At 40.1% G+C, this 15,774-nt stretch overlaps 1 protein-coding gene across 1 annotated transcript in view; it reads right to left on the bottom strand.

Annotated features, from left to right (window-relative positions):
• GC (GC vitamin D binding protein) overlaps nt 1-15,447 on the bottom strand; it is a 35,636-nt gene extending 20,189 nt beyond the window's left edge. Inside the window, exons 1-3 of the mRNA XM_037063443.1 lie at nt 15,250-15,447; nt 1,944-2,013; nt 1,244-1,376 (exon numbers count right to left, since the gene is read on the bottom strand). Of these exons, the coding sequence (XP_036919338.1) occupies nt 1,244-1,376; nt 1,944-2,013; nt 15,250-15,307 (261 nt within the window). The 5' untranslated portion in view covers nt 15,308-15,447. The remainder of the gene's footprint in view (nt 1-1,243; nt 1,377-1,943; nt 2,014-15,249) is intronic.
• Between the last annotated feature and the right edge of the window lie 327 nt (nt 15,448-15,774).

The following is a 15,774-nucleotide window of genomic DNA, read 5'->3' as shown; positions in this document are numbered from 1 at the left end:
AAAATGCTTTGAATAAGCAGGAGAAAGAGGAAAGTGGTGAGCACGAACGTCAATTCCAGCTCTGTTCTCTTCTGATCTGTCTCTACAAACTGCAGCTTCTCTCTCATCAAGACATGGGTGAGCAGGCATGACTGGTGTGGCTCAGTGGGTTGGGCATTGTCCAGCAAACCAAAAGGTCTCCAGTTCGATTCCCCATCAGGGCACAGGGCACAGGGCACAGGGCACAGGGCACATTCCTGGGTGGCAGGTGTGTTGCCACAGTTAGGAGTATGTGAGGGGCAACTGATCGATGTTCCTCTGGCACATCGATGTTTCTCTCCCTCTCTCTCTCCCTCCCTTCCCTCTCTCTAAAAAATAAATACAGTCTTAAAAAAAACATGGGTTAGCAAATATAGAACATAAAAATATGTTCTGTTACTCTAATCCTGGTTGGTAATGATGGCATCCTGGTTTGATGCTTGTTTAATTTAGGGTGGTTCAGAAGGTCAGGTTGAAATGATGTTTTTTTTTTAATGGATTTAGTGATTGGAGAAAAAGATTATAAAATTCTTAAAAAGCAGATAAGGGCCAGATAAAGCAATTAATGGTAAAAATAATCCTTGTATAAATGATAGTCTGACAAGATCTTAGGAGCATTGTTGCTGCAGGCCGACAGCTGCAGGCTCAAACAGGGAGGCATTTGTCTGTGGAGGCTTTGTCCAGATGAATCTCAGGGCATTTGCAGCGGGCCTGAGGACGATATTAGTAAACTGCTAGAATCAGGTGTAGCTTCACCTTTTTTTTTAGCTACTGTCTATATTTTGAACCCTGTCATTTCAGCATTTAAATTTCTGAGTATATACTTCAGGAGAGAAAAACCCAAAGCCTGGCAGTTTATGTATGTAGGACAACTTCTGAACACCAAACTAATTTGAGACTAACATGAAATTGCTCCGGGTCAGTCAATTCCAGGCTTGGCATGATAAAGGTATCTGTAGAATTTTAAGATAAGCAGAATATGTTAGAATTATTCCCTGAGTCATTATATGGCCCAGTTTTCTCACTTGAACCTGTAGGACTAGTGGGCAAAGTTGACTCATTATGCTAGAAAAAAAATTTGGATTTTAGCGTAATATTCTTTATACATCCCCCAGAACGGAGTATGTGGAATTGCTGTCTAGGACCTCCCTAAGATAGGGCCTAAAGGCCTATCTCGGCTTCCGTCAGTGGGCTCCATGCACCCGGCCAGGCCACGAGGACCCACCCTCTTGTCATAGCAGTCAGGGGCGGCCCCTTCGGCACAGCAGTCTTCCGTCAGGGACACGACTTCCTTCACGAGAGCACTGATCTGTTCAAAGGTTCCACTGGGAAATTTCCTGCTGTACTGGACCATTGCTCTGAGGGGAAAAATAAAGTCAGTGTATTAATTAGAATTTTCCCACATTTGCACATATTAACATATAAAACCGTTCAGGTTTTTAAAAGAATATTGTACATATTTTGACCAATAAAAAGAATATGAGATTACCTTTGAATTTTTGTCCTCAGTAAATTGATCTTGTAAAGCAATAGAAGTTGGACCGGAGGGTTCCATTAAACCAGCCACAGGCTTTTTCCTTCGAGCCTCCCCAGATGAGCCTGTTCTGTACCTTGTTGCTTTTGTTTGCCACTCCTGGCAGGTCCTATTTGCACTTTAATTTGCCTCAGAAAACCATGCTTGCTTATTCTCTTTCAACTCATTGATGAACATACCAGCGACAAATTCTTAGACCACAGTAACAGTAGTTCAGCTGGAACCCTTGGCTGTCCTCTGTCTGGCTCGTCTGTCTACATCGACCCTGGGCTCTGTCTTGTTAATCTTAGCAGAAATCAGTTCAGCCCTTTATGGTGAATGGAAGTTACCTTACATGCAATTTCATTCAAGGTCAAGTAACCAAGAGGGTGAGTGACTACCTTATACTTACAAAGATGTGAAGTCATCTTTTCCGAGGTTGGCGAGTTCATTGCAGACTTTATCCTTTTCATAATCCCGACCTAGAAACACAAAAATAGAAAGTTCTGTATTTATTTCTTTTTTCATGAATGTTGCATTAAACGCATGTATACAAAGGGGTCATTCCCATGACCTAGTTGTGGTGAAACTAGCATTTTCTGTAAGCACTCCAGTTGTGGGTGCCTTTCTAGCCATTTTATAAAAACGGGTCAATTTTTTTTGACATGCTATGAATTTTAATGGAAATGGGGAAAAGTGAATATTGAAAGCAATTAAGTTAATGATCTGCACCAACAACCAGTGAGTAAGAACCTGGCGATCATTGATACAGTGATCATTCTTTTAGATCCTATCTTTACAATGATGCTAAAATGGGACATCTTGTCCCTCCCTTCTTTATCCCGGTTTCACGTAAGGTCTGGAAAGAAACAAGAATAAAAAAGAAATGGAGAGTAAGTCTACTTTCCAAAGTGAAGAACTGGCCCCACTGATGCAGGGCCTTAGAGTGTGAGAGAGGCTCTATTGCCCACTTCCAGACTCTAATGGAAAGCTAGGAATTCAGCTGGGGGAAAACATGAAAATTAGGCAAAATACTTTTTTTTTGCAAAAGGTTCGAGTGTAGTGAAAGGGGCTTCAAGGAAACACTTAGAGATCTTGATAGATGACCCCTGAAGTTTGGGGTGCAGCAAACAGGTGTCTGGCTCAGATTAAAGGGGCTGGGGCTGATTCGGTTGCCTGGGGCAACAAGGGAGAGGGTTGTGAGTGGGGTGCTGCGCTTGTGGACCCGCCGTAGATCAGGTAGGAGAGCAGGCCAACCTGGAGTTGTGTTAAACACACCATGTCCACTCCCACCCCCCAACAAAGGACCACCTAGAGGGCAGTGGGCCACAAACAGTGGGGCACCTCTCTGTGCAGAGGCAGGCACGTTGAAAACCAGGGTTCCAAAGGAAAGCTTTAAGATGCCAGCTGGATGTGAGAGATTCACCAGAGATGATAAAGAGATCTCCAAAGAAGCTACAAAGAAAATGTCCACATTGAACATCTCCCATAGCCGGAGGAAACAGCACTAGCTCACTAAGCACCCACTGGATTAATTTTTCCTGCTGCTTGCTTCTTCTAGCTTCTGCCTTCCCTGTATTTGAGAAACAACAAAAGCAGCCTAGAGGGTGGGCAGAAGGAGAAAAGGAGAGGAGGCATCGAAAAAGAAAGTATCCATGTCTTCCTTTCATACCACAGGCAATAGGACTGACACAGGCCCTCATAGTGGGGGATAGTTTCATAAACATATGAATTTTTGACTCTTAAACCTAAGCAAATATTATCATGGCTGGTATGAGGTGGTTATTTCAAGGTTCAAAAGGACCAGAGGACCTTTTATTTGAGAATGAATAAAAAAATCATAGAACCTACTCTTCGGTTCATTCAAGACACTGGGGGGGGGGGAGCTAGTCTGTTCAGGAGGAGGTGAGTTTTCCATGGATCCTGAGACTCACTTGCTCAACACTTCTATTACAGATGCATTGGGGCGGACACATGGGAAGGAACCAGTGTTCTTCTTCCTTGATATGTCATTTATGCAAATAAGTCTAGGAAATTTTCCAATGCTTTATGATGCTCCACCTTTCAAAAAGCGTAACAAGTACATAAATGGCTCTGTATCTGTTGTGAGACAAGTGGTTTTTACCTTTTAGTCACTTATCTTCCTGACTTTAAACACTAGGGAATTTGTTCCAGGGGATGGCAATTACTGTTATGCCTTTTAACACCCCAAATGTCCTTGCCCCCCGAACAGTTCCGGTCTGTGGGAGTGTTTACGTAAATGAGGGTAGAAGGTTTTGTTTTATGGTTTGGAGTGAAAGATGTTGGTTGGATACAGGCTAGAGAGGGTTTTTTTTGTTTGTTTGTTTGTTTTACAAATATTCTCTGTGGGATTTGTCAGATGCACTGGTGTGGGAAGCTGTTGCACCTCCTGTCTTTTGGGTGGATGACTCCCATTATAGCACTGAGATAAGGGTCAGAATTAAGGACAAAGGTGTTCTTTGGCAGCACTTTGTAATAAGGGGCCAACTCAAATGCCCTCAAAATCACACAGAAGAGCCCATACTTTCGAAACTCACACTATCTCACAAACTAGGACGAACACAGTAGGACTAATAAAGCTAGTAGTCGGTGGCGTACAGAAAGCCACTGCAGCAAACGTCTGTTACATCTGAGAACCGTTGGATCTGGTACACTTCCTGGAATCTATTGACCAGTGTACTAGGTTGGATATGGTCAATTTCAAAAGGTCAACATGAGGCAGGGTATTTCCATTAATCATTAACAGTATTCCGAGGGACTGGAGGTTAGGATAGAGAGGGGACGGGTTTCAGGCAGAGCTGTTCTCCTGGAATGAAGAGCTGTAACCCTGGGGTATCTACAGAATCGTTTTCTGTGGCTCCCAAGGAAAAAACGTCTGGCAGGAAATTTTGGTTCGATGGGAGAACGTTACTGTACCCATGGCTAAATACTAACTGAAATTATGCACCGATTCTTGGAGAGGTGAATTTGTCACTGAAAAATATTCATATGGAGCTTAAATAAGCATATAGATGAAAGATTCCTGATTTTAGTATAAGATTTTATTCTCTTAATCTTTAAGATCACTTCCAAGGGATTACAAAATAATCCCTTTTAGAAATAGTAAGAAGTAATATGGAAGCTCCCCCACCCCAAAGCTTACTATGTTTACAAAAAATAGCTCTAATAAGAATGTCTTTCTCTTTTAATTTAATTTAATTTAATTGTTCAAGTACAGTTTTCTGTCTTTTATTCCCATCCCAGCCCACCCACCCAGCCCTCCCCTATCTCTCCCATTTCCATCTCCCCTAGTTTTTGTCCATGTGTCCTTTATACTTGTTCCTGTAAACCCTTCCCCTTTTCCCCTGAAATTCTCTCCCCTCTCCCCTCTGGTCCCTGTCAGCCTGTTCTCCATTTCAGTGTTTTTGGTTATCTTTGTCTTTCTCTATTTAATGCATAGAAGCTAACTTTGTTTAATAAAGTCTCCCTGTAAAACTGCAGAGATAATTTGGTAACACTTTCTATTGTGACTTCTCAATAACATTCAAATGAGAGCCTATATTCAAATGGGGGCCCCCTGATGAATATTTTGAAAAATAATTAGTTTCTAGCCTTTCAAGCTTAAATTTCTCACTTCAGCAAAAAAGTCGCTTTCATTCAGCACAGCACAGGAATGTGTGAGCACATGTGAACGTGGTGTGAATGGCCACTGAAGATCACCCCTTGTTAAGTAGCTTTAATTAAACCAACCACTCATGTTTGCACGGAAGCACATTAGAATCCACAGATTATGTAGTGCTTTAGCTATAATGCAAATTTATTAGATGAAAATGAAAGACTAGATTGACAATATAAGACTTAAAATTGTTCCGAAGCCAGTTTTACTGGGCTATTAAGCCTTAGGCGTGTCAGAAGCAAGGAGGAAGCCCAGAAGGGAGGAGCTGAGAAAATTCAGAATTAAAATATAAAAGGGTCCAACCACTGTTACAAAACAGACCTGCAGCTCTTGCACCATGTACCTTTCAGGTGGTCTACTCAAAATATATTTCTGATCTTAACATTTTTTATTTATTCATTTACCCAGAGGGAACATATACAGCACATAAGGCTAGGCAATATGTTAATCATTTTCTTATCTTCCAAAAAAAAGCAAAACAAATACCAAGGTTCAGTTAGAGTGTGATTACTACAAACTGATTCTTCATTCTGTGCAGTACTGCTTAATACATTTTTTTTACTCCTGTTGAGCCTTCTTTGATTCATATAATTAAATTCTGTCTTGAATGAATTGTAAATGATATATGCTGTTCTTTAATGTGCCTTGTGTTGACAAAGAGGGTACACTGGACTTTGACACGACCCCAGTAAATATTGGCATGATCTTAGTGACACTGGGGAAATCTTTTTCGCACAGTGACCTCTGAGCACTAAATGTTTACAAATTCCATTAACAGAATTTTTGCTTTTTGCAACTGCATGTCTTATTTCTATCTGTACTGTGAAACATTCTGGTAAATCATGTCTAACTCTGGATGTTTGAGAAGAAATTTGATTTACTCACAAATCTTTAGTGCTCCATGTAATTTACCTCTTCCGACACAGCTGACAACATTCATTCACAGCATGCAACAGAGGTGTCTGAAAGACTTACTCTGTGTTGGTCATTCAAAATAGACACATCTCTGCCCTCATAGAATTTTCAGTCTATTGGAGATAGACAATAAGGTACTTATTCTCTTGGTATAAACTTTACTTTAAAAAGGTACTATTAATGCTTTAACTATTGTTGTTATCTTTCTGTAATACCAACCTGGTCCCCTAGAAAAGCTGTTTGTATACCAGGAGTGATGGATGGAGCTGAATAACATCGAACTGACTACATCCTTATATAGAAAGCTAGAAATTATCTTTAAGTTTTCCAGTTGTGTTCTGAGGAATCATAGGGTTTCAGAGCTCAGTTGGGCATTTTATATTTTCACTATTTTATTTCCTTGGCATTTTATTTCTATTCTATGTTGACAAGTTCCTTTGGTCAGAAAAGATAAGTATGTTTGGTTTTGCTTTTTAAAAAAATCTTCTTTAAGAATCTGGTTTGCAGTGCTATACAAACAGTCAGACTAGATATTGATGATTTCAGAATAATGATGTTATTTGAGAAATTAAATATTGCTGGGCTGGTTTAAGAAGCTGACCTGGTTATGGGGGGTAAAGGTACCAATTATAAAGGTATGGCTAGAAACATTGTCAATGAAGAAGCATCAATCAAATGGACATTATTCCATTTTCAGGCTTTTTCTTTTGGTTCATCCCCATTGATGTTTTTAATCATTGTATAAAACATGAATCTGCTTTTTATATTGATATTGATGTTTTCAGACAAGTGTGCAATTTTCTGAGTTTGAATCTATAAGAAGAAATTCAATTCTTCTAATACTAAATCTAGGGATCTACATGACATCTATACATTAATCTAGTAGATATTAAATGTACCTCTTAGTAGGCCATCAGTGGAACAAATGGGTTTTTTTTTCCAGATCGTGACAATTTAAAAACAGTCAAACATATAGGGTTAACAGGTCAGTTGCTCAGAAACTACAGTTGCAATAGTGGCCTGATAGTCACTCAAAACTAAAACAAAGGAAAAAAGTAACCAAAAACTAATGTCTTTGGTTCGTCATGGATAGTAGCCTACATCGATGATACATTCCCCAAAGCCCCAAAGGAGTCGGTCTGCCCCACGCGTCTCATCCCACCTCCCATTCCCCTCACAGGAGGGGCATTTGCCGTCTACAAATGCTTCTGCAGCGGCGAGAAGAAGGGAGTGGGTTTCTCTTTCCACCCTTGGGATGGGCAAGGGGAACGTCCCCTGCATCTGACTTGGAAACTTGGGATGCATCGTAGGGCTTAGTTTTCAAAGTAATAGAAAAATAAACAATATGACAAAGGGTTCACATTTGGGTGCCTACAATTAGGCAGGTATTCTTCCAGATATTTTATATATTATCTCAATCAAAAAAAAAATCCTGTGACTTGTAGTTATTATAATTCTTTCAATATTTACTACACATTTTTGTGTGTCAGTTTAAGAACTTCATCTCTGTGTATAATTTTTTTCTGTGGAAAATTCTATTACCATCCAAATAATCAAACAACATTAATATTTTGAGCATATGTTATTTATGGGTTTGAGAATTACTCTATTAGAATTTAGTATTATTCTCTTTATGGTATTGAAGAATTCTTTTTTTCCTGCCATTCTGAAGTCTTAATTTATAATTACCACTCCTGGAAACATTAATTTTTCCTCCTCATATTCCTGTGTTTAAAAAAAGCTTGCAAGGATTGTCAAACTTTGCAAGGAGAAAGGTGAGCAGGTTGGCTGAAAGTCTCAGTCTGGTGCTTTGGTCTTTGTACAGACAGGGATGTATACTGATTAATACTCACTAGGCATTTGTTCATAGAGCTTAGAAAGAAGGGCAGTACAAATCATGTCCTTTAAGCAGAATTGTGTTATTTTCTATAAGGATTCCTTTAGTGCAAAGAAAATTTCTTTCAGTCCTGTGTATTTGGCACAATTCTGGACACACATGAGTTTTCACAAACCAATTCAGTAAGCATTTATTATGAAATCTGAACAAAGTATTATTCAATAAGGAATCACAAAGTCATATTTCCATATTGTACATATTTGAGCTGATACAAACAGAAAATAATGAAGATTCTGCTCCATTGACTAGTTATGTGCTCTATCTCTTGATTAAAATACTTCAGACAGCACTGGACACAGATGATTTTCTATCAATGTATACATCTCAATAGCTATCAAAATGTATGATTTCCATTTATACAGCTAATCCAGTAGCAAGGCTATATTTATATATATGTACATATATGTGTATATATATCTATTTATCATTATCTGTTTTCACTACCATGCATAGTTTTTGTCAAGAAGATCTCTTGAGCCATTTACCGCATTTTTAAGTCCAACAGGTTACCATAAATGGCCTTATTTTGTAAAAGAAAACTTCATTTTTAAATGTTAGTGATCATTCTTTTCTATTAATAAAACTATTTGTATAAATTTTTTCCAAGGCCAAAACAATTCTATAGTTTTTAATTATGCTGAGGTACTAACAAATTTTTGTTTTTCCTTAATGAAATACAATTCTCTAATTACCCAATTCTGTGAGAAGTTGAAGATTCATTATTGGATGCTATCCAAGATACCAAAGATGGAAAATTCAAATGCCCCTGGGGTCTAGGAACTGTGTGCCTTAACATTTGCCCCAAGTGTGGAAAGGAAAATGCCTGGCATTGTTCCCATGGTCCTCGTCAGAAGGGACAGTCCTCATGCAGCTCTAGGTCCTTGTTGTCACGTGAAGGTTTGACTCAAGCCACATCTTCTCTGGAGAAGCCAAAAATCTGGGTTTTTGTGTGAAATCTTTAGATTTTAAAATGTTGGCAAATGAAGTTAAACTTCAAAGACACTTTGCTGGCCCAGACTATGAAGGCCAAAGAAAACACACCCATGGGAAGCTATAACTTATCATGCTTTAGAAAGGAGATCCTGGATCCAGGCCTCCTGGATTTGAATCCCTGCTGATAGTGAGACCAAGGGCAAGGTGGTTATGTTCCTCCTTGGTCTTATTTATAAAACAGAGACCATCATACCTCATAGGATTGTTGTGAGGATTAAAATGGTTAATGTATGTGAAATGCTTAGAACAGTGCCGGTCCCCTCCACAATAAGCAGTGAATACTGGCCAGTTATTAGGAGCTAAATTGAGTTGGTTTGTGACTGTAGTTGTACATGTGCATGAGACCAATCTGTTGACCATATAACAGAAACAAGCTACCATGCAAAAGAAAACTCTGATGTCATTGACACTTAAGGAAAGGAAGCTTGAGACTAGAGATAAATATAAAACATCAAGACCTGTCATTGTCATAGGAAACTGAAACAAAGCACTATGAAGTTTTAGAATGGAAGAGGGCTTTCATCAAAGGAATTATTACTTGAAGTGCACCATGGATGATGGTGGGATTTCAACAGTGGTAAATAAATTATGAGAGGAATTTTAAGTTGGAAGGATGATGTGAAGATGTACCTGAGGTTGGAAAATCCCAAGTCATATCTAGGGAGTAATGAGTAGTCCAGTAAAAAAACTGGAGCATGGGACTTAAACTCAGAAAGACTTGGTAGTTGAAGTTTCACTTATTTTTTAAGGTAATGGGTCATCTGTTGAAATTTATTCATATACAGAAATGACGAGTCCATGGCTGTAAGAGTAAGGGTAAGTACTCTTACTCAAGTGAGAGTAATCTTGGATTTAAGATAAGTAGTGCCTTCATAACTCTGCTCTATGAAACGTGTCAGTCTGTATAAAATGCTTAGTATGCTTCTGCCTAACATCCGGTAAACAATAAATATTAGCAACTCTTATAGTAAAATCCAGTGATAATATAGTATCAGATTTTATATATCCTCATGGTATGGATATGTGATTTCCTTCAGTCCTCCTCTCTGGTGGTGGGCCAAATCATTTCAGTTCAGAGGAATTTGGGAGAGAAAATAAAAATAGAAAACTTCCAGGAGCGGGGAAAGTAGTGAATATGTACCCTGATCATCTCCTGGCCAACTCTCCCTGGATCTGGCCTGTAAAATGATAGTCTATCAACTGTGAGCTGCCTTGACTCAATGCTCCTTTTCTTCAGGAAGTACCCTTACCAGTCACAGGACCTGGAAACATACTGTATTACATTTCTGTTGCTACTGTAATGCCAGCCACAAGCAAGCAGCTTAAACAACACAGATTTTAGCAACTTATGGTTCTATTGGATAGACAGACATAGGTCTGAATTGGCTAAAATCAGTGTGTCAGCTGGGCTGCTCTCCTAAAGGCTCTAGCGTAGAATCGTTTTCTTGGCTTTTCCAGCTTCTAGAGGTGACCCACACTCCCTGGCTCCAGGCTCCTTTCTTCCATCTTCTAAGCCAACGAGTTTGCATTTCTCCATGCCTTTTTTCACAGTTACATGTTTCTCTACCTGACCCTCTTCTGTTTTTCTCTTTCACCTTCAGGACCCTTGTGATTACATTGGTCCCACCCAGGTAATCCTGATTATTTTTCTGCTTTAAGTTTATTAACAACCTTCATTCCATCTGTAACCTTAAGCACTTTTGCAGCATAACCTAACACAGTTTACCTATTCACAGTTTCTGGGCATTAAGGTGGGGGTAGGCATTTTTGCAGGGCTCTCATTCTGCCTACCACACACTTATCAATATTTAGGCCAGAGGTCACACCAACCATCGCGTGACTTCAAATAGTGGATTTGTATCAGGCAGCCTGATCCCTGGAATCCCACCAGCCAGCTATACATGTGGAACCTTATCATTTCATTAATCTCACAATAGTAATCCTGAGTCTTAAAAATGTAGTCAATTCATTTATGAGCTCCATTTATCACATCATGTCAAGTTTTCTATTGTATTTTAATAATATAAATTGGTTGGGCAAGGGATGGGAGGTGGGGACTAGGTGAGGAGGCCATTACAATAGCCAGGTAAGGGGAAGAAGGGCCTGGAGGAGGACGGTGTATGGAAACGTGAACGGAAACAGGTTTGAGAAGTGGTGTTCGCAGGCCTGGAGATCCGGGGACATGCAAGAGGTAAAGGGGAGAAAGAAAAAGGATGCCAACGAGGTTTCCACAGCAGGATGTTTTGTATGTGGCTGGTATCCTTTCCAAGGCTGAAATTGATAGAATGTGGAAAATAAAAGTTAATTTATAACTTCAAGAAGTCTCCACAGGATTGAACATAAATGAGTCAGATATGATGGTGTCAGGGAAAAAAGGGAAGTTAGGAGACAGAGCCAGTTAGTGGGATAGCAATGAACCAATGTTTGGACCAGTTATGGGTGGTTGGTAGTAAGCAGCATGAATTTCACTCAGTGGCCCCTGCATTTGTTGTGTTAGTGACTGGTTGTTTCTCTTATACTTAGTCTTTAGTGAAAGATTTTATTTGAGGTATCTCAAATAAAGGCAGCAATGCAATGATAACATTGTCATTGTAAACCCAACTGATTAGTGTAAAATTCTGGTTCATCCAAAATTATAAATTTCAATTTTTTATGATAAACAAGTGAACCGCTGGTGATAAGGTAAGATGACGAGTGATAAAAAAGAAAAATAAAGCATGGTGAGGGGACAGAGGAAAACATGGAGTTGTAGGTGCTGTTTGAGATAGATCAGTCAAGGAAGTCATCTCAATACATGAACTTGGAGCAGACCCCTGAAGGAGGTAAGGGAGGGAGCCCTGTGGTTGTCTGGGGACCACAGGTCTAAGAGGAGGGAGGAGCTCGTTCAAACCAGAGAAGAGCAGAGCACACAGTGTGCAAGGAATAGTCTGCAGACCATGTGGCTGGAGCAGGGTGAAAGGGGGAAAATTGGAGAGAGAAGGGGAAAGGCAGCTGGGGGCAAAATAAAGAAGTTAGGTGACTACAGATAATGGAGGAGAGGGTAATCAATTCTTTTAAGAATTTCTTCACCTTCTTCCTATAGAGATTGATTCTGTGGCCTTTTAAATTGTGTGCACACTTACCCCTATTCCACACACACAATGGTGAGTGCATACCTGGCATTGCACCTCACAGCAGTGAAGTGTGACTTTGCTACTGGTTTCCAGGGAGGTCAACTTGCCTTTGATGGTGGAGTTGACTGCTTTTCTGGCTTCAGCTCTTTGTCCTTTCCTGTCTTGGCTAAACCTCTTCTACGCTCTTACTCTGGATTCTTTGAGACCTGGGTCAGGCCATGCTTCTTTCTAGCTCAGGACTTTTGAACCTGAGTTCCTTCACTTGAAACTCAGTTAGATATGTGCATGGCTAACTCCCTTTTGTCATGTAGTTCTCACATTCTATGTCACCTCCTCAATAACCATTGTGTAGGTTTTTCAGAAAGTTTATAAAGGTATTTGGGAAAATGGAGAGAATATCTATTTTATTCTAAATTACTTCTCTCTGGCATTCTGCACAGCTATATTCCTGAATCAAACTAAGTACTTTATTTTTCAAGTAGTTACTGATGAAGGGGCAGGCAACTTGTAGAAAGGAGAAAGGGGTGATTCAGTGGTGGCTTGAAGATTGGGATAACACGCACTGTCCTGGGCTGTTTGGATGGGCACACGGGAGAAGGAAAAAATATAGCTTACCCAGAAACCCAACGGAGAATTTCTTGCTGTGTGGTATCATGTTTGAGTAAAAATATGTATGCTAAGAAACAAGTGCTTTAAGCAAAAATGAAAATGTTCATAGTAAGTACCCTGTTCTTGCCAACAACTCTTACACACTGCAATGATTCATTCCCTGTCAGCATTATTTCCTTGCTAATTGCCTAGCTGTATCAGGGGCCGTTGTTGGTTTTTTGGAGGGAGGAGGGGAAGATACATCACAGGCTAGTGGTAGATTCATCTCAGTCCTGGGGAAAGAAGCCATGTGGCAGCAATGAACATACACTGTCCCTTCTGTCTTTTAAAGGATAGACAACATTGTCTTTTTTGTCTTTCAAGGGGAGCAGTGGGAGTTTTCTTATGGCACCATCCAGATTTGGCGTATTAGGTAACTCTTCTCTCCCCAGGTGTACTGAGTGGTTTATGAACTGTACCCCCAATGCTGTTTGATAGGAGAGGACCAGCCTGACTGGAGCTGATGTTCACGCTGAGCTACAGCAGTGTCTGTTTTAGACAGAGGTTGCCCAAAGAATATTCCGTAGGGTATAGGCAGTTTTGGGAAAAACCACTATTTCTGGGAAACTCTGGGTTAAGCATAGTTTCTGCAGGCAGGATTTCTCAGAACCTTTAGGAAAACGGAGGCATTGATTATGAACCAACCAAGAAGTAGTAATGTATGGCTTATTTCTTATGTGTTTGGCCATAGAAACTTCTTTCCTGCATGAGGCTTGAGTGAAATACACTTTAGAAGAGATGTTTCAGACAGATGCTGTGGCTGGATGGTTGGCTGTCTAGAACTACAACAGGCAGAGAGAACTGTAGCTCTAACCAACCCCCCACCACCCAAGGTTCTCTCAAGTCCTTTAGTCCATGTATTTTGTAATTTCCAGCCAAGAGGGCACACACCCAGCCTCCAGGCATATCACTGACTTGGTATTTGGATCCTACTCAGCTGGTATAGAATACAGCACTGATGGATTAGGACCACTGTCCCAAAAATTGAACACTGATTTTTTTACAGATGTATTTTATATGCCCAGGGAATATTATCAGACCTATGGCACCTGGATAACTTGAAGTTCGTTGTGAACTTTAGACCTCCAAGCTAAGCTACCTTATGGTTTTTAGTGTTCATTTCATCAGAGACAGAGAATGCTGAAGGATGTCGAAAGAAAGGTCGAAGGGTCCTCGGTTATCTTCAAAGGACCCTGTGACTCATTGAGGTGAAGGCACTTACACTTACTGAGACTGCAGTCCGAAATGGTAACTCAGGTCCCACATTCTAAAGCCCACACATAATTCCAGGACCTAGCCATCACTGGACGTCCTGATTGAAACCTGCTTCAGTAGGATTTTTCAGGTGCAGATCCACTCCAGGGAAACCCGTGGGCAAAAGATGAAGCTTGCAGGGTTTCTTGGGTCTTGGCCTATTCATAGGTCCCGTAAGGGACCCAGTTTATTTTGCTTCCTTATACCCCAATATATCTCAGACTTTGTAGTCTTACATAAAGACCTGTAGCTTACTTAAGAATCTATGGTGAATGAGACAAAATTTTAAATAATTTGAATGACAAAAGTGAGATCAAGGATAAGGGAATGTAAAAAGGATCAGTTAGAAGCAACATTATCCATGTTACATTAAATGCCCATAATTCCTGGGCTACACACATTCCACAGGCCAAACACTGTAGTCACATGAATTTTAATATATGACTTGGATAAGACTGACAGCACGAAGTGAAAATTAATTTTGAGAAGCAGGATGGATGTAGTTTTCCTTGGAGGCATTAAAGGATCATCCAGAAAAGAGAGCTGAAACTGGTTATAAAATTTCAGCTTGAGAACTTTCCATAAAGTTGCATCTGCACATACTTTCAGCTTGTAGCATTAAAAAATTTTTTAAGTGTAGCTAAAAGATGAAGACACTATCTGAAGAATAATTTCAATAAAAATATATAGCTCAGATATCTTTTCATAATCGTATTCACAGCTATTAAATTCCTTTAGGCAGGATACTTTGGAAACTGCATTTTCAAATACAACATGCAGAGGTTCCTGTAAGGGACTCAAATCTAAGCTGACCTCATGCATCACTGAGACAGCACGTTATGTTCTCCGTGGCAACGAGTATTAGGAACCTGAAAAAAATGATCAGTGATGGATCTCAGCCTCCATTTGCATTATCTTCTAACAGTTAAAAAAGTTCTAATTTCAAAATATTCTTCCCAGGACTTGGTTATGAAAAAAAGCAGGGAAGGATGATTGACCAATTATATAATCTTGCTTTCTTTCATAAGATTTCCTTGATTTCTTGACTATTCCATTTGAAAGCTCTATGCCACATTTCACCTCAGAGTAATCCCTCTTTGACTCTTTCTTCTCTCTCCAACATAGTCACCAATTATTCTGATTTTTGCTTTTTGTATAAGTTTTTCAAGCAGTGGCGGAACGTTAGACTTAGTGTGAATGGTCCCACCCCTAGGGGTCTTACCTCTCTCGAGAGCATGCACAACGGCCACCGCGAGCAGGAGAACCAGAGCCCTCTTCATCTTCCTGCCAGCAGGTCCTGTGGCCCCCTGTGTCCTGCAGGTTAGCCGGGAAAATGGCAGCCAAAGCAACCACGTCCCTTTTGCTGAGAATCCAGATGCTGAGCTAATCAATCATTAATCTCTAGACAGAAGCGAGGGCAGTCATCCTTGGCCCACAGAGATAAAATAGTATCAGTCAAGGTAAATAGACACCTTGGGAAAAACGGGACCAGTGGAGGAGATTTTAATCATTAACTTTGTCAAACTGCAAAGGAATCAGTGTACACATAGCTTATTTACCACTGCTGCTTTTTACAAAAATCTGTTTAACCTGTTAGTGGGCACATTCCTTCCCACTCTTTACTGTGTGGTGTGTCTGTTTGGACATCCCCTGCCTTTCTCATGCATCAGTGGAAACGTGGAGGTTATTTCTTTCTCTTCCTGTCCCTCCCTCTGTCCCTCCTTTCTTCCCTTTTTCTCTGTTTAAA

The sequence above is a fragment of the Sturnira hondurensis genome, unplaced genomic scaffold, assembly GCF_014824575.4.
Source record: "Sturnira hondurensis isolate 20B ecotype Veracruz unplaced genomic scaffold, ASM1482457v3 Scaffold0014584, whole genome shotgun sequence".
Taxonomy (NCBI): Eukaryota; Metazoa; Chordata; class Mammalia; order Chiroptera; family Phyllostomidae; genus Sturnira; species Sturnira hondurensis.
The sequence above is the reverse complement of the archived record's forward strand: the minus strand, read 5'-3'. Positions and strand labels throughout refer to the sequence as shown.